At 47.8% G+C, this 23,903-nt stretch overlaps 1 protein-coding gene across 1 annotated transcript; it reads right to left on the reverse strand.

Moving 5' to 3' along the window:
- Positions 1-19,418: 19,418 nt before the first annotated feature.
- LOC129388205 (uncharacterized) lies at positions 19,419-23,623 on the reverse strand. Its single transcript, XM_055078345.2, has 2 exons — positions 20,783-23,623; positions 19,419-20,324 (listed from the first exon to the last, which is right to left on the reverse strand). The coding sequence occupies exon 1, from the start codon at positions 22,903-22,905 to the stop codon at positions 20,785-20,787; it is 2,121 nt and encodes a 706-aa protein (XP_054934320.2). The 5' UTR covers positions 22,906-23,623; the 3' UTR covers positions 19,419-20,324; positions 20,783-20,784.
- Positions 23,624-23,903: the final 280 nt, after the last annotated feature.

A 23,903-nucleotide genomic window follows, 5' to 3' on the forward strand; every position in this document is an offset into this window, starting at 1 on the left:
CCTCTGTATTGTGTGTGCTGCGCGAGCAGCATCACTCTTCACGCTTTTTATATCAGAACGCAAGGGGGCTAGGTTTTGGTAGTGAGTCTCCAGGTTAGTCATGCGCACGCTTAGATCGGATATTGCTTTGTCAATTGTTAGTAAGTGAAACCTGAGGCCTTGAATCTCGGTGATCAGTTGGAATTGACCTGCGGATAGGCTCTTATGTTCTTTTAGTACGGCTTGACTATCAGGTCCAGGGTTAGTTTGGATGTCACCCGCCAGCAACAATAAAAAGCGAATAACATCGCAACACTGAACAACAATGGAAATGCAGCAATGTGGGCCCGGCAGCTGCAGTAGAAAGTAATTACTTGAACGCTCTGTAAAAAGACTGTATGATTTACTATCCTGCATGAAGAACATCGGCGGATTAGCGTGCCGTATTGAAGCACAGCAGCCGGGCCCACAAGACGCCTCCGTGCTCGTCTGCTTTTTTATAACTGATGGGCGAATTGATGTCGGTGGCGATAGGTATTTCGGTGGCAGGTCGAGTGATGCTGCCAGCAACAGTGACGCTGCCAGGCACAAGAACGGTGTCAACGGTCTGGAAGCGATGCTGGCATCCATGGGGTGGTAGAAGACAGTTCTATCGTAGTCGATCGACGTGCCAGGCAGGATGCGGTTGGGGCGCACCTGGAAAAACCGTAGCCTGGGCATGGAACAGAATGTGAACGATCGTGGGAAGTGACACCTGCATAAAGAACATCAGCGGATTAACGTGCTGTGTTGAAGCACAGCAGCCGGGCCCACCATTTTCTGTCATGCAGCGTTATGTGCACTGTTCTTAGTCAGACATGAATCAAAAAGTGACCCACACGTCCACCATAGTAATCGAGGTTTTTTTTTTTCGATCCCAGCCTCCAAGACGCTGCTCATATTTGTTCAACCCTTGGGACTCCATTGTCTCTGGACGTACAAGCCAACAGTGAATGTGTCACCACTGGAAGTAACCTCAAGGACCAGAATCCTCACAAGGTATGGTTCTTAACACTTCACCTAAAACCATGATTTGTTCATTTATTGGACTAACTTTTCTTTCACCATTTTTGCTTGCATGTTTGTCAAGGTTTCATCATTCCTCTTTTCAGACAGATGGACAAAATAAAGATTGTTGGTCTACAAGCTGCCCATGCCGAGCCATGAGTAGCTCAACGGTCACGATAATGACAACAGGTCATCTTAACTCCGTGCCTCACCATGAACCGTTCGCAGCCTTACCAGATGGCGGGGTGTGAGCTCTATACCTGAAAGCAGCAGACTAAATTTGTGTGTTATACCGAGCAGGAGTGCTAAAATTTGACATGCAAGCTTATTTGCTTTTCCGGCCGTTTTATTTTTTTACAAACGGAGAAGTAGCATGTTGAGTGCTGGCTTGTTTCTTTTCAAGTCATTAAAACCGTGACGACCAGAACAGAAACAAGGTAGCAACAAGCTCCTACTTGCTCTCTCACAAACTCTGTCCTTGCTCTTTGCAAATCACCCTGACAGCCAGTACCACCAAGCATCACATGCTTCCTCACAACAATAATTTGTTAAATGAAAATGTAAAGAATTTTAAAACGATCAAAAGCACTCAATGCAATTTCGAGGCAATGACACCTCATGTTGAGTCTTGTTGGTGTAGTTTGTTCTGATTCATATTGAACGGATAACAGTGCGAAATATGATGAGGGTGAGAAGACGACACGTGTGTGTCGCGGCGCATGTGTGTGTCGCTTTCTCGTCCTCGTCAGTTCGCGCTCTTATCAGTTCACTAAGACACATCATGTTAACTGAATCTGTAGCAGTCACTCTTACATGGTTCTTAAACAGTTTGCATGAATCTAATAACTAGGCTAGCCTTGAACTATAAAATAAGAGTTGCTAGAAAAGGAAAGCTCACAAACCGGCCTACTTCACATTTCACAAACATTACAAATCACTAAAAACCATTATTGTTTCTCTTCAAATAGCAGATGACAAACCTGAGCACAGCGTGTTCCCAAAAAAGAGATCTTGAAATATACTCGGAGAATAGTAAGTTGGCTTAACATTCAGCAAATCAACAGTGGACGAGCAAGGGCCCTCAGCGTGGGAACTTCGTCTTCGCCACAGCCCTCACAAATACGTTTCCTTGTTGAAACGTTGGCTCCAGGCTGAGGCTTCCCTTGTTCAACTCTGTTACTCGATTGAAGTATTTACCTCTTTGCAACCTCTTTGTCTTGTTTGAATATAGAAACCGAGTTTTCCTTTTTTCAGCATAAAACCGTAAATTGAGTTTCCCAAGGATTTGCGACCATTATTTGGGCTTCCTTATATGTGTAGCGTTAAACGCTAGAACGTTATCTAGTGAGGCGAGTCTAGCAGTGCTATTGGAGGAATTAGAGGACAGTAAATGGGATATAATAGGGCTCAGTGAAGTTAGGAGGCCAAAAGAAGCATATACAGTGCTAAAAAGCGGGCACGTCCTGTGCTACCGGGGCTTAGCAGAGAGACGAGAACTAGGAGTCGGATTCCTGATTAATAAGAACATAGCTGGTAACATACAGGAATTCTATAGCATTAACGAGAGGGTGGCATGTCTTGTTGTGAAACTTAATAAGAGGTACAAAATGAAGGTTGTACAGGTCTACGCCCCTACATCTAGTCATGATGACCAGGAAGTCGAAAGCTTCTATGAAGACGTGGAATCGGCGATGGGTAAAGTCAAAACAAAATACAGTATACTGATGGGCGATTTCAATGCCAGGGTAGGCAAGAAGCAGGCCGGAGACAAGTCAGTGGGGGAATAAGGCATAGGCTCTAGGAATAGCAGAGGAGAGTTATTAGTAGAGCTTGCAGAACAGAATAATATGCGGATAATGAATACCTTTTTCCGCAAGCGGGTTGGCCGAAAGTGGACGTGGAGGAGCCCGAATGGTGAGACTAGAAATGAAATCGACTTCATACTCTGCGCGAACCCTGGCATCATACAAGATGTAGACGTGCTCGGCAAGGTGCGCTGCAGTGACCATAGGATGGTAAGAACTCGAATTAGCCTTGACTTGAGGAGGGAACGGAAGAAACTGGTACATAAGAAGCCAATCAATGAGTTAGCGGTAAGAGGGAAACTAGAGGAATTCCGGATCAAGCTACAGAACAGGTGTTCGGCTTTAACCCAGTAACAGGACCTTAGTGTTGAAGCAATGAACGACAATCTTATGGGCATCATTAAGGAGTGCGCAATAGAAGTCGGTGGTAACGCCGTTAAACAGGAAACCAGTAAGCTATCGCAGGAGACGAAAGATCTGATCAAGAAACGCCAATGTATGAAAGCCTCTAACCCTACAGCTAGAATAGAACTGGCAGAACTTTCTAAGTTAATCAACAAGCGTAAGACAGCGGACATAAGGAACTATAATATGGATAGAATTGAACAGGCTCTCAGGAACGGAGGAAGCCTAAAAGCAGTGAAGAAGAAACTAGGAATAGGCAAGAATTAGATGTGTGCGTTAAGAGACAAAGCCGGCAATATCGTTACTAATATGGATGAGATAGTTCAAGTGGCTGAAGAGTTTTATAGAGATTTATACAGTACCAGTAACACCCACGACGATAAGGTGAGAGAGAATAGTCTAGAGGAACTTGAAATCCCACAAGTAACACCGGAAGAGGTAAAGAACGCCTTGGGAGCTATGCAAAGGGGGAAGGCAGCTGGGGAGGATCAGGTAACAGCAGATTTGTTGAAGGATGGTGGGCAGATCGTTCTAGAAAAACTGGCCACCCTGTATACACAATGCCTCATGACCTCGAGCGTACCGGAATCTTGGAAGAACGCTAACATAATCCTAATCCATAAGAAAGGGGACGCCAAAGACTTGAAAAATTATAGACCGATCAGCTTACTGTCCATTGCCTACAAAGTATTTACTAAGGTAATCGCAAATAGAATCAGGAATACCTTAGATTTCTGTCAACCAAAGGACCAGGCAGGATTCCGTAAAGGCTACTCAACAATAGACCATACTCACACTATCAATCAGGTGATAGAGAAATGTGCGGAATATAACCAACCCTTATATATAGCCTTCATTGATTACGAAAAAGCATTTGATTCAGTCGAAACCTCAGCAGTCATGAAGGCACTGCGGAATCAGGGTGTAGATGAGCCATATGTAAAGATACTGGGAGATATCTATAGCGGTTCCACAGCCACCGTAATCCTCCACAAAGAAAGCAACAAAATCCCAATAAAGAAAGTCGTCAGACAGGGAGATACGATATCTCCAGTGCTTTTCACAGCATGTTTACAGGAGGTATTCAGAGACCTGGAGTGGGAAGAATTGGGGATAAAAGTTGATGGAGAATACCTTAGCAACTTGCGATTCGCTGATGATATTGCCTTGCTTAGTAACTCAGGAGACCAATTGCAATGCATGCTCACTGACCTGGAGAGGCAAAGCAGAAGGGTGGGTCTGAAAATTAATCTACAGAAAACTAAAGTAATGTTTAACAGTCTCGGAAGAGAACAGCAGTTTACGATAGGTAGCGAGGCACTGGAAGTGGTACGGGAATACATCTACTTAGGGCAGGTAGTGACCACGGATCCGGATCATGAGACTGAAATAACCAGAAGAATAAGAATTGGCTGGGGTGCGTTTGGCAGGCATTGTGAGATCATGAACAGCAGGTTGCCACTATCCGTCAAGAGGAAAGTGTATAACAGCTGTGTCTTACCAGTACTCACCTACGGCGCAGAAACCTGGAGGCTTACGAAAAGGGTTCTGCTGAAATTGAGGACGACGCAACGAGCTATGGAAAGAAGAATGATAGGTGTAACGTTAAGGGATAAGAAAAGAGCAGATTGGGTGAGGGAACAAACGCGGGTAAATGACATCTTAGTTGAAATCAAGAAAAAGAAATGGGCATGGGCCGGACATGTAATGAGGAGGGAAGATAACCGATGGTCATTAAGGGTTACGGACTGGATTCCAAGGGAAGGGAAGCGTAGTAGGGGGCGGCAGAAAGTTAGGTGGGCGGATGACATTAAGACGTTTGCAGGGACAACATGGCCACAATTAGTACATGACCGGGGTAGTTGGAGAAGTATGGGAGAGGCCTTTGCCCTGCACTGGGCGTAACCAGGATGATGATGATGATGATGATGATGATGATGATGATGATGATGATGATGATGACGACGATGATGTTCCTGATTGCAGCCTCCTCCAAGAGGTTGATTCATGCTGATTTACGCTGTTGTGGGGTGGAGGGTATTTGATTCGGACCCCCTTATAGTAAGTAATTCAGAATGTCAGAGTAGCATGGGTTGACTGGTATAGGTTCCTCAGGGTCGGTGCTTGTGGCCGCTCGATTTGTGTGCTCTCGAGCTACCTTGTCCGCCCTTAGGTTGACTTGAAGACCATCCCCATCGCTCGTCGGCCCAAAAAGCTGTGAAGGTACTTTTGTCTTTCAAGAGAGCGACTGGCCTATGTGAACGCCTTTGACTCGCTCAGGCCCTCTGCGTGCGTGCGCGAGCTCACCGCGGCTTTCCTCCCCCTCCCCCCTCTCCCTCTATCTTATCTTTCTATTCCCTCTTTACCGTCCTCCCGAGTAGGGTAGCCAACCAGACGCATTTCTGGTTAGCGTACATCCCATCCTTCTGTCTATTTCCTCCTCCTCCCTTCACATTTTTAATAAATTGCCTGTGGCAGATAGCAAAATTTCAGTCCATGAGCTGGTCTACTAGAAGAGGCGGACATTACTTGCACAAAAAATTGAAATGCATAATTGACGAATTAGCAAAAATTCACTAATTACATCTTTAACTAATTACCTTATGGCACCTATTGCAACTTACTAATTCTATCCGGGGAGTTCGCAAGGCGTATCCACTTGGAACAAATCCACAGGATGACGCCAGATTCGAGATATTAATTCCTGAGCTTTTCGGAGAAATGCATTGGCGCGCTCCAGTTACTTCTGTGCTTCAATGCATAAAACGACGTTTTGTTAAGAAAGTAAGTGGAACGACAGCGCATTCATACCGCGTGTTTGACGGCGCTTATCTCGTAGATGCTGTCATCCACACAATTCTCTTCAAATGGGTATGTCTTGCAGTCTCACCCGCTAGAATTTGTAAATTGCAGTATGTACCATAAGGTCATTAGTTAAAACTTAATTAGTGACTTTTTGCTAATTAGTCAATTATGCATTTCAAATTTTTTTGCTAGTAATGTCCGCCTCTTCGAGTAGACCAGCTCATGGACTAGAATTGTGCTATCTGCCACACGCAACTAGCAAAAATTGAAAGTGTTCGCTGAAACATTCTGTATATACGCATAATTGATTGATTCATGAGGTTTAACGTCTCAAAACAACACTTAAACTGAGAACATCGTAGTGGAGGGCTCCAGATTAATTTTGACCACCTGGGATTATTTAACGTGAACCCATAAATCTAAGTACACGAGCGCTTCTGCCTTTCACCTCCGTTGAAATGCGGCCTCCGCGGCCGGGTATCTCCGTAGCAGAGCGCGCCATAGCGATGCTGTGCCACTGTGACGGTAATAAATACGCATACGTTAACGAGGAATTTTACCTCTGGCGCGTGGTGGATACCACGCCACGTTTGCACAGCTGCTATGACGTTTTCTGCAAGACAAAGTATGGCTAACGGTCGCTGACGGCACATTTCTATGGAGCAGAATACAAAATTCAAAACCAGTCCGTATTCTTAGATTTCCAACGGTGCAAGAGTTCAGCCACTGAATTTCTTTTCGTAAAGCTCTGCATCACAACAATATACGAATGTTGCAACAGAACTGCTTGTTGATCTAGTGGGTGCTTGCTAAAAGACACTTTTTTTTGCCACAAGTTAAAACACACACAAGAGAAAGACACATAGACGACGACGCGGGCAGCACTTCCAACTGATTTATTTTGGGCGGTGACCCAGCGCTAAACATATTCTTCAATGCAAAGACGCACAAGCCCAATGTACCGTTTAGGAGCATCGTGAGCGAACGAGACCCGTAGGCAGACTTAGTAGGCACACTTAGTAGGCACATATTAAAGGCGCTAAAATCTGTTAAAGTAAATGAAGCTTTCTCGACAGTCAATTCATAAAGAGATGGTGCTATTTCTACGGAACACTCAGTCCTTAGCAATGCGTTTTCTGTGGATGTTGAGTGTCTTTTTATTCGATTCCGCATGATGAATGAATGAATGAACTTTATTCCCCTTTTAAGAGAGGGGAGGGGATGGGGGAGAGAGGGAGGTCTAAGTACTCCAGTCCCAGCAGGCGTCCGTCACCACATTATGTAGCTAGACGTCCGTCTACCAGTCGTGGTAGGCCTCCGCTATATCTCCTCAGCCCACCTCAGGACTCGGTCCTGTATAGGGTGGGATCGGAGCTGCGCAGGGCAGTCTCCCACAGCTCCTCACTACTAATTAATGGTTTGAGCGTGCGGGGGGGGCGTTTTGATGGGGCATTGCCACATGATATGGGAGTGATCTGCTGTCGGGACAGGGCAAAAACGACACTTGGGTGTCGGGTATGTGGCGGGAAAGAATAAGTGCAAAGTGCGTGGGGTAAGAAAAGTGCGAGTTTGTAGTTGGCGCCACAGTATTTCTCTCTGGCGCGTTCTAGGCACAGAGAGAGTTGGATACAATAGGCGTTGGTGTCTGTAATGTGTGCAAATTTCATGGAATGTGACGAGTGTGTCTTTATTGGTGTGTTGTTGGGAGTCATTGGGTTCTAGAGTTAGGCCCAAATTTGCGGCCACTCGGTCCGTGGTCCGCATGATGTACTTTTTATTGCGGTAAAGATGTGCATAGAAGAAAGTGGCATCAGAGCTTTTCAATGTGTAGCTGGTGTTACGCTTGAGAACTTTTTAACGCTGTTGGAAGCCTATCTTAATAGCACCTTTATTTGCTTTTACAAACAGCTTTTCTTGCAAAAACGCGGGATTTGCATTGGTTCGTGTATTGTGCCGCTGCTGTGCAACATATTCCTATCTAGTGTTGATCGCCTGCTCGATGAAGCTTTTAAACGGGACAGCACTTTAAATATTTTAGAGGTCTTTATATATATATATGGACAACTTTTTAATTCTTTTTAACAGGCAAAGCTCCTTGAAGCGCTGCGATGATATCTTAAGCATTTTTAAGAACAATGGCAAAGGGCTTCCGTTTACGAATAAACTGCCACAACGCAACACCCTGCAATTTTTACTTTTAAGGTTAACCTGTCATGACAGGCGAGCTTGTTGGCAATATTTCGCACGTGCCAAGAAAGGGTTGCTGCCGTATGAGTCTTGCCATTCCAAAATTGTCAAGCGTGGAATTGCTACGCCCTACTTGGAGCCTGCCCTCAGGAAATTGTGTACACACACGATGCCGGCCTCGTTCGATAATCAGGTCAAGCGAATTAAAGCAGCACGGTTCCCTGACTTGTTGGTGACATGAGTCACCGAAACCCTTTTACGAAAGGTAAAAGGTACCAGCGCCACAAGGGAGGAAGAAAGTGCCAGAACCTTAAGACCTACAGTGATTCCTTATGTTCATAAGGACTCCCATAACCTCAAGAAGATGGCAGGCCGGTAAGGGGTAGCCATTGCTTTTTCTGCCCCCGTCAAACTAGTTCGACTCTACTCGAGGACCACTCGCGAGGAGACCGGTTTGCAAGGCTGTGGCAAGAAACATGGTGCGACTTACGGAAAATGCGCCACGGGGTTGCTGTACGAAATCCCCCTTGAGCGCGGCAAGTCCGGTGTTTGTCACTAGGTTAATCCTGACGGTTCATTAAACGACGGCTTGGTAGGCTGCCGGATCCTTGGTACGCAGTTGCTGCCTGCTTGCGCTCGGCTGCACGAGCCTGTCCTTGTGCCCTGGCTGCAGCATCGACACGGCGTTGACGAGCTCGTTCCTGGTTGTGCTTGAGGCGTTGCTGATCGAAAGCTGCCTGTTCCTCAGGAGTACGTATGACGCGTGGCCTGCCCATTTCGGCACGGGAAAGAAACTGCTGCGCGCGCACTCGGCTGCGACGGAGAGCAACGATGTCACCACTGGCGCAGCCAATCGCGTGACTTTCTTACTCATATATATATATATATATATATATATATATATATATATATATATATATATATATATATATATATATATATATATATATATATATATATATATATATGTGTGTGTGTGTGTGTGTGTGTGTGTGTGTGAGGAATTCCTGCGTATTTTCGAGCATGCGGGCTCGAAACGCAAAATGAACAAGCGAAGTAACATTCTTCGCATATTTTGACACTGCTGAGAAGAGGCACGGACATAGTTTAGCGGTATAGCCAAGTGTATATAGCTGCGGAGAATAGTGCACGCAAGACCGACGCATGACGCGCTATGCTGAAACATTAAGCAAGAAAATTTATTAAAGCGCTTATTGTTATCATTATTAAAGCGCTTATGAGAGACGCGTTCACAGGCGTAAAAATCGGCAGAGATTTACTCGCAGTGCGTAGATACTTGACATAAGCAAGAAAAAAATATGGTATCAATGCAGCAGTCGCAAATACATGGGCGCGATGAGCGCAACTGAACGCAAAGGCCAGCAGTTGCTTGTGGCACGCACCAATGATGATGATGATGGTGGTGGTGGTGGTGGTGGTGGTGGTGGTGGTGGTGGTGGTGGTGGTGGTGGTGGTGGTGGTGGTGGTGGTAGTGGTGAGTTACTGGCATCGCCTTTGAAACAGGGCCGTGAGAAATAGTCACCTAGCTTGCTGGAGTTAATCAGGTATGCTATACATGATTTTCATTCTATCTTTTTTATCATCATCAGCCCATTTTTATGTCCACTGCAGGATGAAGGCCTCTCCCTGCGATCTCCAATTACCCTGTCCTGTGCCTACTGATTTCAACTTGCGCCTGCTAATTTCCTAATTTCATCACCCTACCTAGTCTTCTGTCGTCCTCGACTGCGCTTCCCTTCTCTTGGCACCCGTTCTGTAGCTGTAACGGTCCACCGGTCATCTATCCTACCCATTACGTGGCCTTCCCAGCTCCATTTTTTTTCTCTTAATGTGAATTAGAATATCAACTATCCCCGTTTGTTCTTTGATCCATACGGCTCTCTTACTGTCTCTTAACATTACGCCTAACTTTTTTTTCGTTTCATCGCTCTTTGAGCTGTCCTTAACTTGTTCTCGAACTTCTTTGTCAACCTCCAAGTTTCTGCCCCATATGTTAGCACCGATAGAACGCATTGATTGCACATCTTTTTTTTAATGCTAGTGGTAAGCTTCCAGTCAGGATCTGGGAATGTTTGCCGTATGCACTCCAACCCATTTTTATTCTTCTGTAAATTTCCTTCTCATGATCAGGGTCTCCTGTGAGTAATTGACCTAGGTAAACCTACTCCTTCACAGACTCTAGAGGCTGACTGGCGATCCTGAACTCTTGTTTTCTTGCCAGACTATTGACCATCAACTTTGTCTTCTGCATATTAATCTTCAACCCCACTCTTATACTTTCTCTGTTAAGTTCCTCAATCATTTGTCCCCTGTGTTGCTGAGCAGGACAATATCATCTGCAAACCGAAGGTTGCCGAGATAGTCGCCATTGATCCTCACTCCTAAGCCTTACCAGTTTAATAGGCCGAATACTTCTTCCAAGCATGCAGTGGATGGCATTGGAGAGATTGTGTCTCCTTGCGTGACCCCTTTCTCTATAGGCATCGTTCTACTTTTCTTGTGGAGAATCAAGGTAGCTGTGGAATCTCTGTAGATATTTTCCAATCTATTTACGTAAGCCCCCTGTACTCGTTGATTACGTAATGCCTCCATGACTGCTGGTATCTCTACTGAATCAAATGCCTTTTCATAATTTGTGAAATCCATGTAGAGAGGCTTCTCGATTACCTGATTGACGACATGGATGTGATCCATTGTAGATTATTCCTTCCTGAAGCCAGCCTGTTCTCTTGGTTGACTGAAGTCAAGTGTTGCCCTTATTTAATTGCAAATTACCTTGGTGCGTTTTTTACACAATACTGAAAGTAAGCTAATGGGCCTATAACTTTTTCCATTCTTAAACGTCTCCCTTTTTGTAGATTAGCATAATGTTAGCATTCTTCACGTTCTCTGAAACCCTTGAGGTTGTGAGACATTTCGTATAAAGGACCGCAAGCTTTTCAAGCATGGTATCGCCTCCATCTTTAATTAAATCGACTGTTATTTCATTTTCTCCTGCCGCGTTTGCCCGCTTCATGTCTTGCAAGGCCCTTTTAACTTCATCGCTAGTTATAGAAGGAGCCTCTGTATCCTGTTCATTACTAATTCGAATGGAGGTAGCGTGGCTGCTCTGGGTACTGTAGAGGTCAGTTTAGAATTCTTCCGCTGCTTTTACTATATCTTCGAAATTGCTGATGATATTACCCTGCTTATTTTTCATTGCATACACCTTGGCTTGTCCTATGCAAAGTTTTCCTCTCGCTGATTTCATGCTGCGTCCATCTTTTACTGCTTCTTCAGTCTTTCTCGCGTTATGATTTCGAATACTCTTTACTTTCTCCTTGTTGATCTGTTCTGACAGTCCGCGATGTATACACCTCCTTAATCTTTTTTTTTTTTCGAACTACCTTGTATCGCCTACCTTTTTCTTGTACCTTGTATCGTTACAGGCATATAGCCTGTAAGGGATCCGGTCGTATCAATGTTCTTTCTGATTTTTTTTTATACTAATACTACTTTTTTCCCCACCAATCAACTTCGATCGCAGCGCCGCCACAGTAATTTTCGTAGCTGTGCTACACTGACCTATCGCTTGTGCCTCAAGCGAATGCTTGTGCCACGCCCGCCGTTCGGCCACTCCCCCTGACCACATTCTAATACGCGCTATGGCAGCCAGCCACTCCACCGTCATAGACAAGTGTGATTCACACTGTGCGAACGATTATGTTTGCCCATGCCGGGGCCGCGCTCCAAGGCGAATGGAAAGTCTTCCGCGGTATTGTTCCTCGATATGTGTAGACGAACGCGCGGTTGGTCGGGGCACGCCGATGCACCGAATTGAGAAAGAAATATCGCAGATATATGGGCCAATTTTAGCAACTGATACGTCAAAGACAGCGAAGCTGTGTAATCGAGTTCTCACATCTATCGTCAGTATAGTAATAGGGGTCTGTTAGCTCGGTGTTCTTAAAGGGATACGGACACGAAAGTTGGCGATTGGTTTTTTTTTTTTGCGTCAGAACAAAAGTTATACTATTGAAAATGACGAATACAACAAGCTGCTTTAAAAAAACGAACAAAAAACATCATTTTTTTGCGTTTTTCTGTCCTCCAAGCCGCTGCCCGCAGAATTTGAAATTTGCGAGTTTCGGTCCCTTGCAGCGTTTGTTTATCGCCGTCGGCCATCTTCGCGCGTGGTCTTCGCTCGTAAGGCTACTTTCATGTTTCATTCGGAATTGAAGCTTCTTGTGTAACCTCATATTTCCCTATCTCCTGTTGCAGACAGAAGTAGTTCACTGAACGAGATATGTAATTTTGGCAGAAAACTCTGGGTATTTATTGAAGAGGAACTGCCATCATGCGTCCAGGTAGCCAGTGTAATGCCCTCATAGCGTAGGCAACTCTTTCCTGATCCTATGGACAGCACAGCTTGGTAGAGCAACCCGGTTACCTTGACCAAGTCACCTGTACACTCACCAAACAAACTGTCGGTAGGCAGTGTATCGGTATTGGCTGACAAAAAAAACCACACATAATAAAATAGATTGAGGAATGCACTGCGTGTCTTTCTATTACATGCCATGCACTGTTCGTTTGGTTGTGTCTAACAAATAAAACAAGTTCTCGATTCATTCCCTTTGTCTTGTTCATGTCATGCACCAGCAACACTCAATATATGCAGCGGTAACTGGGCTTCAGGATTTTTTTCTGGCCTCATTGCTGGATAAAAAGTGCCGATTACTTATTGTACTTGCTCATTCAAGGTGCGTTGTCCAAGATGGTATGGGTAGTAATGCTTCAGCTTGAGAGAGAGAGAGAGAAAGAGAGAGAGAGGGGAAAGGGGAATGCAGAGAGGTTAACCAGAGAAAAGATCCGGTTTGCTACCCTACGCTGGGGAGAGAGGGGAGGGGGAGGTAAAGTGGTAACAAAGTAGAGATAAGGAAAGGAAGGAGCATAGACACACAATCACAATCGGTCACTGTCACCGAATACTGTCATCGCACAGCACAGTGACACTTGCAGCACTATCAACATCTGTTCAGGCTACAGCCGCTTGTCCAATTCTGTCGCCCTCAAAAATCGCAACAGTGCCCTCGTCGCCCTCTGCTGCGATGGCTTGTGATGGCGGTATTTTAAAATAGGTTCCTCTGTGAGAGGTCTTCGGTCAAAGCGCGCTATCGCGATTGGGAGTGATTGTCTCTGTAAATTATAGCGAGGACAGTCACAAAGAATGTGTTGAAAAGTCTCCTCGTTACCACAGTCCTCACACGAGGCGTCGTCGGCCCATCCAATTCGGTAAGCAAAAGACTTGGTGAAAGCCACCCCTAGCCATATTCGACAAAGCAGGGTAGCTTCGCGACGGCAGAGTCCAGCTGGAATACAAAGGCGTAGAGAGGAGTCAAGATTGTGGAGTCGGTAGTCGTGAAAACTTCCAGCGTTCCACAAGGAGAACGTGATGTCACGGCTGAGCATTCGAAGTTTTCTAGCGGCATCTGTCCTTGATAACGGTATCGGCTCCTCTTCGTCCCCTTGAAGAGCCGACCGAGCAGCGTTATCAGCGTGTTCGTTCCCTATGACTCCGCAGTGACTTGGAAGCCACTGAAATGTCACGTGGTGTCCTTTCTCAGTTAAGGTATGAATTAGTTCTCTAATCTCAAATACCAGTTGTTCGTGTGGTCCGCGCCGCAGGGCCGATAGCAAAGATTGCAGTGCTGCCTTCGAGTCACTGAATATTGACCATCTTCGAGGTTGTTCTTGGCTGACGAGGCGAAGTGCAGCGCGAAGAGCTGCAAGTTCCGCAGCCATCGGTGTCGTTGGGTGACATGTCTTGAAACTGATGGTGGTGGCCTTCGCTGGGAAAACCACGGGTCCAGAGGAACACTGGAGAGTTGCCGATCCACCAGTATAAATATGTACGTGTTCGGCGTACCTCTCGTGCAAAAGGAGCAGAGTTAGTTGTTTGAAAGCAGGTGATGACAGCTCAGATTTTTTCCTGATTCCTGGTACGGTGAGGTGCACTGCGGGTCGAGCCAAACACCATGGAGGAATCGATGGCTTAGTTGCGGGGGTGAAGCCTGATGGAAGGCAGGTGTAATACTCCGAAATCGTAGTACAAAATGATGCCTGCGGCCTTTCTGACGGTAGTGTTGCCAGATGGTGGGAACAGGCACGGGCAACGTGCCCAATGTGCACTCTCAACACTTCTACCGCAATGTGTGTTTGTATAGGTTGGTCCCGGGCAATCGCAATAGTCGCTGCTGTCGATGTGCATTTTGGAAAACCAAGACAAACCCTGAGAGCCCGAGCTTGAATAGCCTGTAGAGCACGAAGATTTGCCTGGCAGGTGTTGGTCAGTACGGGCAAACTGTATCTCAAGAAGCCCAGAAAAAGAGCCCTGTACATTCCAACATTGCATGCACTGACATTCCCAAAGTCTTTCCTCCCAGAAACTTGAAAAGTCGCTGTTTCAAGTAGGTCACGTGCGGGCTCCATGAGATATCTCTATCAATGATTATGCCAAGAAATTTGTGAGCCTTCTCATAAGAACTTATCTGGCCATTTATTGAGATGGCGTAGGGTGTCATTGGTTTGCGAGTGAACGCCATCAGTGCACATTTATCTGACGAGATTTCAAGACCTTGGTTGCGGAGCTATATAGCTGTTAGAGTAGCAGCTTTTTGAAGTCTTGCACGTATCTGAGGACGTGTCACACCTGAGGTCCATATACATATGTCGTCGGCGTACATTGATATCTAATCGCTGCTGGCAGATGATCAACGAGACCAATGAGTGTGAGGTTGAATAGGGTAGGGCTTAGTACACCGCCTTGAGGAACACCTCGGTACGTGTAGTGTCGTGCGGTTTTACCGTCACCGGTACAGACAAAGAACGATCTCATAAAAAGGTAATGAGAGATCCATTGGAAAACTCGACCACCTAGGCCAACCATTTCAAGAGCATCGAGGATAGCCTCGTGAGACACGTTATCGTATGCCCCCTTGACATCCAAGAACAAAGCTGCAGATAATCTTTTGCGTGACTTTTGAAGCTGGACGTACGTAGCGAGATCAACAACACTGCCTACTGAAGAGCGATCTCGACGAAAACCAGCCATGCAATTCGGTAACATGTTGTAGTGTTCCAGGTACCACTCCAAGCGGGCAAGGATCATCTTTTCCATTATCTTTCCCACACAGCTCGCCAGCGCTATTGGGCGGTATGAGATGAGTCCAAGTGGGGACTTGCCTTGCTTCAGGAGAGGGACCAAGCGGCTTATCTTCCATTCTTCGGGAACCATGCCATCCTGCCAAGATAAGTTGTAGAGATGTAAGTTTTCTCCGTGCGCCATCACTCAGGTTGTTCAAGGCGCGGTAGGATATTCCATCTGGTCCCGCGGATGAAGAACGCCTGCATAGAGCAAGAGCCGCTTCTAGTTCCTCCATTATGAAAGGAAGATCCATGCGGCCGTCACGTGAAACAGGGATGCGACTGGGGGCTGGAAAGCCTGGACCGGTTGCTTGGCCAGCGATCCTTGCACAAAAGTCTTCTGCAACATCAGCCTCTAGCCGCCCCTGGAAGAGCGCCAGCGCTTTGAATGGGAAGCGTTGTTCAGGGAGGGAACGTAGACCACGTATGGTTCTCCAGATGTGGGAAAGTGGCTTTCGGGGGTCTAGTGACTGGCAAAATCTTGTCCAACGTCGAGATGCGAATCTATCCATGCGACGTTGAAGTTTCTTTTGTAGTCGTGTGGCTGTCCTAAGGTCTTCGATGGATCTTGTACGCCGGTAACGCCGCTGCGCACGACGACGGAGTGCACGAAGTCGCTCCAACTCTATATCCAATTCCGTGTGCTTCGACGAAACCGTGACCGTGCGCGCGGCGTGTAGCATTGCAGACTTGATTGCTTCCTCTAATCTAGAGGACAAGCCCTCTCGACAAGCATCTTCCATGGTGGAAGTAAAATTGGTCCAATCAATTAATCGAATGGTGTTCCGTGGGATGGGACTGGACATCTCTTTGATGACAAGGTACGTGGGAATATGATCACTCCCGTGTGTCTCGATTTCCGAAAACCATTTAACATATCTTGTGAGAGTGCTGGAGACGAAAGCTAGGTCACGACAGCTGCCATAATTCACGCCTCGTATAAACGTTGGGCTGCCGTCATTCAGGAGTGAAAGGCCGTGGTTGCAGGCGAAGTTTGCAAGTCTTTGCCCTCTTGCATTTGCCCTTGCGCTTCCCCATGCTATATGGTGCGTATTAAAATCTCCGATGATGACATATTGGGCAGGGTACACAGACAAGATGTTCGTTAATCGTTTGGGATCAACAATACTTGAAGGCGATATATAAACGCCTACAAGTGTAAACATGAGTTTGCCCTTTTTAATTGTTAGGCAAACGTATTGATTCTTATCATGAGGCGGAATCACCTGGCGAACATAGGTCAGTTCTCGACGAATAAAAACGATGACTTTGCTGCATGCATCAGTTGTTGCGGATATAACAGCTTCGTATCCCGATAATCTGACTGGTTTTGACACATTAGGCTCACATATGACAATGATTGGGAACAAATTAGTATATATATACTGACGAAAGTCTGAAAGGCGTGATTTTAGTCCTCTTGCGTTCCACTGTATGATTGACGCTGCCTTGACTTCTTCTCGAAACGATGGGCGATGGTTGGCCATGTCTCTATTCGAGGGACTCAAGCACTGGGCTTAAGGCGTCCAGTACTTTCAGTGCATCTTGAGCAGACGTAGTTCCAAGGTTCGACAGAATCACTCGAATGGCATCTATGAGGGGACGCAGCATCGAAAGGACATGACGATCTGCTTTGGGCGTGTCATCAGCGGCTGGAGTAGGCTCCCGAGCGGGCTTGACAATCTGTAGTTCTGTGGGAGATTGCTGGCTCGGAAGCGCAGGCCATTCTTCTTGAGACAAATTCCTTTCAGGCGACTTCCTTGTGCTGTTCAGCCGCTTTTATGCGTTGCATATTGCAATCACTCAGTTCAGCCCTTGGGCGCGGCCGGGCAGCCGCCATTGGGGGTATGAGCCATAGTTTTATGCGTTGCATATTGCAATCACTCAATTCAGCCCTTGGGCGCGGCCGGGCAGCCACCATTGACCTTTAGCGCAACCACGTGACGTGACGTCACGACAGCCGGAGGAAAAGCTGGGCCCCAACACAATATGCAACGCATTCTTGGCTTAACCAAGCTAAGCCTGGCCAATTTTTTGGCCTGGTTGGAGAATGTGGGTGCTACAATGGAAGCGGCCCTCTCCTTTCGCGGCTCTGCCTTTTTTGAGGAGGTTCGGTGACGCCGACGCCGGATCGTTGCAGCAGCCTCCCTGTGTGTCGAATTGTCCCGAACCATTTGCTTGAGAACAGCGACCTCTTTCTTGACGCGAGGGCAGTCCCTAGACGAGGCAGCATGGGAACCATTACAATTGCCGCACTTTAGGACAGTAGCCCGGCACGTCTCCTCCGCGTGAGGTTCAGCACAACGGGGACACAGTATCGAGTTTGGGCAGACACCCTTGACATGTCCAAGCCTAAAGCACTGATGGCATTGAAGAGGCTTTTGTACGAAGGGCCGAACAGGGTGTCGGAAGTGACCGACTTTGACGTGTGTTGGTAAGCAATCTCCTTTGAAGATCAGTTTGACGCAGCGCGATGTTCCAAGGCGGCTCACACGCATGATGACAACACCCTCACTTGCTGGTTTGACGAGGATAGGAAAGTCCGCGTTGGGAATGGCGACATCGATGTCATAAATGACACCTGCTGTGGATGCATCATCCATCGGGATATATGAACGCACTTTGATGCGCCCTAGCACCGAGATTTGCTTCAGTTTTTCGAGCGCACTCCCGTTGGTAACATCGACTGCGAGGACATTTTTGCGTGCATTTACCCGAATGTCCTTAATTTCATTCGGCACGACCCCTTCCAAGGAAACAGACAGCTCTTGCCTGTTTAGCAGTCGGAGGTTGTTTGAGGGCTTTCGGGTACGAACACGATGGCGTAAGGCCAGCGTTCAGGCCTTGACTTCAGAGTCGCCGTGCTCGCTTGCGTTGATGGGTTCGCGTTGACAGTCCTCCTTTTGGCCCTCTTTCTGCGGACAGTGATGAAGCTATCATCCGATGAGTCTTCATCCGACATCGAGTATAGCTCAGTGTCCTCAGTGTCAATGAGCACGCTTCCTCTCTTCCTCGTGAGGGACGGCCTTGATGACCTCTGGCCAGGAGGGCCTCTGGAAGGCTCCGCGTCCATGGCCACAAGACCGGGAGCCGAGGCACCAGGAAATTCCGAAAATTTCGTCGGAAACCAGAGAACACAGATAGAAGCGTTCTAAGAAGAAGGCACTTCGTCGTCGTCCCTTCAGCTTGAGATTCTCCAAGTCGAGTATATGCCTGGTGAGGCAATCACTGAACACTATCTTTCACCTGGGACGACGTCTCTCTCCGCCCCCGCACCCCGAACTAAACAAGCTGCAGGCGCTAACGCTACGCTTGTTACAGACACATATCTTGCTCTGCTGTGGGAGCAAATGGCTTTTTTTTTTTTTTTTTTTTTTTTGCGCGCAAACACAACGCCTCCGAAACTTGTGAGCCAATACAAGCTTCGCTTTAAAAACCCGATTGTCATTGCTAAACGGATTCAAGTGTCGGAGTCCACGGTCAGGCTTCCGGTGCGCAGGAAAATTCGAAGTCATCCCCCAGTCACAGACGTACATCCTTCCATCGGACCTGCGCGACCCCACTGGCCGTGTGGTTCAGTGGATCATGTCACCCTTAATGTGACGCGAGTTCTTGTATTCCCAAACACCCCCCCCACACACACACACTATTCTTTTCCCATCATCTTTCTATCCAATTTCCTCCTTTTTCATAGTGCTGACCAACGTTCAGGGGTCAGCCGCGCGCTGTAGACAGTTACGGTGCAGTCAGCAAGCTTTCCTCTTCGACATTCCAACTCTCTCACTCCTATTTACCGATAATTAGACGTACTACGCTCTTTTGTATGAGGGGAGTCACTGAGATGGAGACTAACAAACAACCACAGAATAATTTAAAAGAACACATTAAAGGCTTTTGTTGCGGTAGCAATGGTCAGCATCAAAGCACATCAGCTGATACGAGCGTACAGCCGTTATACAAGCGGAATGCAGTTAATTGGTGAGGCTGAAGATGATTTTATTGAACATGGTTATAAGCAAGGGATAAAAAAGCATTATAAAGATTGTGACGAGTATAAATAGGAACTCTTCCGAAGCATCGCTGCTTTGTCGTCATTAGTTACGTCATTAGCACTAGTCGCCATTATGCCGTACAATATTTTGCGCACCTGCACGCACGCTCCATGTTTTGTATGAGCAGCTGTCGAAGATTTCGTGTTTGCTTATCCGCTTGGATATTTTCATTCTTCTAGCTTATGGCAGTGTCAACAAGAAATCAGAGTCAATTGTCGTCAAGTAATGCCCAATCCTAGTTTCAAATAATGCTAGGTAATCCTACTTAATTAGGCCGAGGCATCGCATGTGCACGTACGCTGGTACGAATCTGCACGGGATGAGGCGAACCACTACTCGTACGAAGGAAATGTGTCAGATTCACATGTACACAGGCCAAGCTGTGTCTGTTTCGGTGCGATTGCCTTGCAGCAACGTCGGAATTTTACATTTAGGAAACCGACTCAACGTTTTTTCAACAGACACCGAGGGCGAACAGCCAATCAGGAGTCCAATGGAACAAGCAGTCGGAAGCCTATATAGTATAAAAACAATTGATGTTAAAAAAAAGAACAACCTTTATTAAAACTTCTCTAGGTTTGCTCTCACCATGTGACATTAGTTGCAGCCGCACATATCGCCTTGTCGGGAGGCCGTGGAAGCGGCAGATGAATATGAGTGATAAGATATTAAAAGCAGCTGTGTTTATCTGCTTTCACCAGTCACGCACATAGTGAACTTATCCCATAGGTCGCAAATAATTTTCCCTCTATATCGCAAGCGGTGATTGAAAATAAGTTTCAAGAGGAATGGCAAAGGACGACCCACGATGTCAAGGCACAGCCTGCGACTCGGGGTGCTGCATGAAAAAGGAAAATGAGAAGAATAAAACGACGATCACAATAATAGGTACTGAAAAAGGAAACGGGATGGCTCACACAAACAATCGTCGCGTGCAGTCCACAACCCGAAATCACAATTTGCCTCAAACTCATCTCCGGTCACATTTGTCGCCTACGATGCAACACAGGAGCGAGTGCCGATTGGTACCGTTTGCTATACGCGTCACTCTAGCGAGGGCACGGCACACTGCATCAGGAAGCGCAACCGCTCGAGACACAATCGAAGCACGATAGTGTGCCAACCGAGGGCTAGGCAGCTCTGTCGGCACACTATAGCGACAGGCGCTCTCGTGTTTGGTTTTAGACGGTGGAGAATGCTCTTTTTTGTGAATGCGCGAATTGGGCTCATTGGGGAGCAGACTCCAAATCTATCGTTCGGCGAAGGTGCGACACAAAGAATGACTTGACGAACTACCTTCAAGTTTCCAATACGTCGGCTACCTCCAGGTATCGGCGAATGTGAGTCCAGCAATCGTAGTCCAATTCGTCCAACTGCATGCCGCCGTCGTGCCGGACATTGCACTCGACCCGTGTCTTGACGACGCCGGTCAAGCGCATGTACTCGTGAACGTCAGCACGGCCCAGACACCGCAGGACGCCTTTGACCACGGCCGCAGCTTCGACCTCTCCTCCTAGCGACGCCCTGGCTCGAACGTTGTCGACGAGTACCGGGTGCTCCGAGAGGAGCTCGAAGGGCCGCGCGCAGTAGGGGTCGCGGTCTCCCAACACGAATCTGGTGGCTCGTTCGACGAGACTGCGGTTACGTAGCACGATGTCTTGGGCAGCGAACATCTCGGCGTCGGCCGGTGCGCAAGCGTGGATTTCCAGGCGAAGCAGGTTGTACTCCTGGGCCAGCCGTGGCATTAGACACCGTAGGAAGGCCGCGCAGAAGTTTTCGTTGAAGCATCTCAGAGAGAGCTCGTAAAGACGGGGATTCGTAGCGGCACGGGTGAGCACCGGGTAGACGTCACCGCGCAACTGCACCGTCGACTCCAGCATGATCTTGGTGACGCCGAGGTTCGAAGACAAGGCTTCGCACAAGACAGACATAGAACGATCGAGGGGAGACTCGTCGGGAAAGTGGGCGTGAAAGTAGTCGGCGTGAAATTGGTCGACCCGGGCACTGAGCTCAATTGCTTTCAACGCGGACGCGCTTCTTATGTAAGCGGACAACGACCCATAAATGCCGCTGTGGAAGAAGTCGAGAAATACAGTAAGCGATGTGACGTGGTTGCAAGTAGCCAGGACATCCAAGGCGCTTAGAAAGTTAGTCGTGTGCGGAAGGTATCCGTAACTGAGAATGACGGCCGTCACTTCGCGACAGTCCGAAAGCGTTGGAAGATCTCGAGGCCCAACGCGATGGTCCTCGATGCAAACCCTGTGGGTGAGTCCGCACTCCCGTATCGTGCCACAGACTTCGCGCAGGCCACCGTCGTGGGGAAGACTGTGCAAGGTCAATTTTTGGATGGAGCAGTTGCGCGCGAGTGCTCGAAGTAAGACGCAGCAGTCTTCGCTTGTGGACCACGAGATGTCGAGGACCAACTCCTCCAGAGTGCTGTTATCCTCCAACGCAGAGGCCCAAGCGCGAACGTTGACGGCGTGCGCGCGTTGAGGTGGGTACGGAATAATCAGTCCATCGCCGAACCCCTTGAATCGCAGACTTAACGTGCGGATACTGCGGCTCTCGGCAATCACTCTGGTGAAAAGCGGGCAGCCTCGGCTGCCGGCGTGAAACTGCGCCGCCAACTCTCGCAGCGTCGTCATTGCGGAGATGGCCTGCACGAGGATCTGACACCCGAGTGCGATATCGAAGTAGACCGCTCTCAGAGTAAGTTTACGAAGCGTCGCATCTTTCTTGGTTAGATACTGCGCAAACTGCTCTGACGGTCGGTTCCGGGGGCCGCACGTAAAGACACCAGCTCCGACGACGAGCTCAGTGATCGTGTTGTTCTCAATGAGCGCGTCGATGAGCTTCCCTGCCGTGGCGCGGTTCATTCTCGTTGCGGACACGTCCAACGATGTCAGCGCGGCACCGTCTCGCGTGAGCAGGCGATTGGGGATCGTCATTCTCGCACCGGAATGCTCGCAGACATGGTGGAACACAAATTCGTCAGTGTAGGGCAAGGAGCAGAATATGTCAGAGAATGGCTTGTGGATTTCCAGGTTGTCGCTCGCGATTCTGATCACTCTGAGCCTTCTCAGACTCGACGAAGACGCCAGGACTCCGGCCAGCGGACCTCTGTTTGCGACTGAGTAGTTCAGCTCCGCAGACACAATGCACCGGTGCTCTGCGATCAGGCGGCACAGGAGGGCGATCGCCGCCCGCTCGGTGTGGCTCGGTAGTTGGCGGCGAATGCTCGGCACAATCGCGACGCTCACTTCTCCGAGCTCGTCTCTCTGGTCTTCGCTGAGCTGAAGGCCCACGTGCCACAAGACTTCGTTGCAGGCTGTCAGGTGTCGCAGCAGTTGACAGACATGGTTCTGGCCTCGCGTGCAGTTCAGACGAAGCAGCTCGGCAGATGCTAACTCGCCCTCCATGGGGAATCCGCGTTCCAGGCAGAGCTGTCGAAGTGATCGCCACGGTGCCGACGTGGCCACTGCGGGCACCGTCTCTCGTGGGGACAGGTGTCTGTGATGGTCACTCAAGCGCCAGCTGCTTTTGGCACACCCGTTGTGCGTAGCCTAATCTTCAGCCAATCATAAGACGCATAGGTAACAAGACCTTTAGTACATCGACAATGCCAGAGGGGGAGTGGGCTTGGAAGTCGAGAGGTAAGTAACGAAATTGATAGCGTATATCGTTTTCGTGGTTAGTTTTCGCGGTGGCGAAATTTTTAGCATGGCGTTGCGATATTGACTCGAAAATATGCGTTCTGCGCATAACTGTGGCAGTTGCGAGGATGAAAAAAAGAAAAGAAAAAGAAAGAGAGAAAAGGGGAAAGTTGTAGTTTCTTCTGAAAGGCGAAACATTGATAACGCTACAGCTCGCTTTAAGATGCGTCCTAAGCAACATGCGTACACGTGGGGAAAGTTGCCGTCCTTGCAATTTGAGCGTGCGCTGGGTGCTCTGGATTGTCAGGGATTCTAGGAAAACATGATTACGTCACATTTTAAAGCAAAGGTAAGCGGACCACGACCCCCTTCGACTGTGAACAAGGCTTCCCGTGTGGGAGCCGAAACGTCTTACTTTCATAAACTATCGCTGGTCGATGTCCGTTTTTAATTGTTGTCAGGTGTGTTTCCGACCAGACAGGTATCCGTCCCATTCTCGATTTCAAGCGGACACATATACCGAGCACGACAATGTGGTCGTGGGGCTAAGCAACCAACTGCGTACGCGTATATAATAAAGTTTACCGGGAACAGCCGATAGTCAGAGAAACCTTGGATGGAGTCACGGTCATAGAGTGTCATACACGCACTACGAGAGGGAACTGTGGCGCTAGTGTCCACGTGAACTGTAAGCAGGGCAGTTCAGCCAGTATGGGAATGATGGGCAGTATAAGTATTTTCCTATATACTCCGTCCTTCTGGCT

Source organism: Dermacentor andersoni, chromosome 1 (genome assembly GCF_023375885.2).
Source record: "Dermacentor andersoni chromosome 1, qqDerAnde1_hic_scaffold, whole genome shotgun sequence".
In the NCBI taxonomy this organism is placed as follows: domain Eukaryota; kingdom Metazoa; phylum Arthropoda; class Arachnida; order Ixodida; family Ixodidae; genus Dermacentor; species Dermacentor andersoni.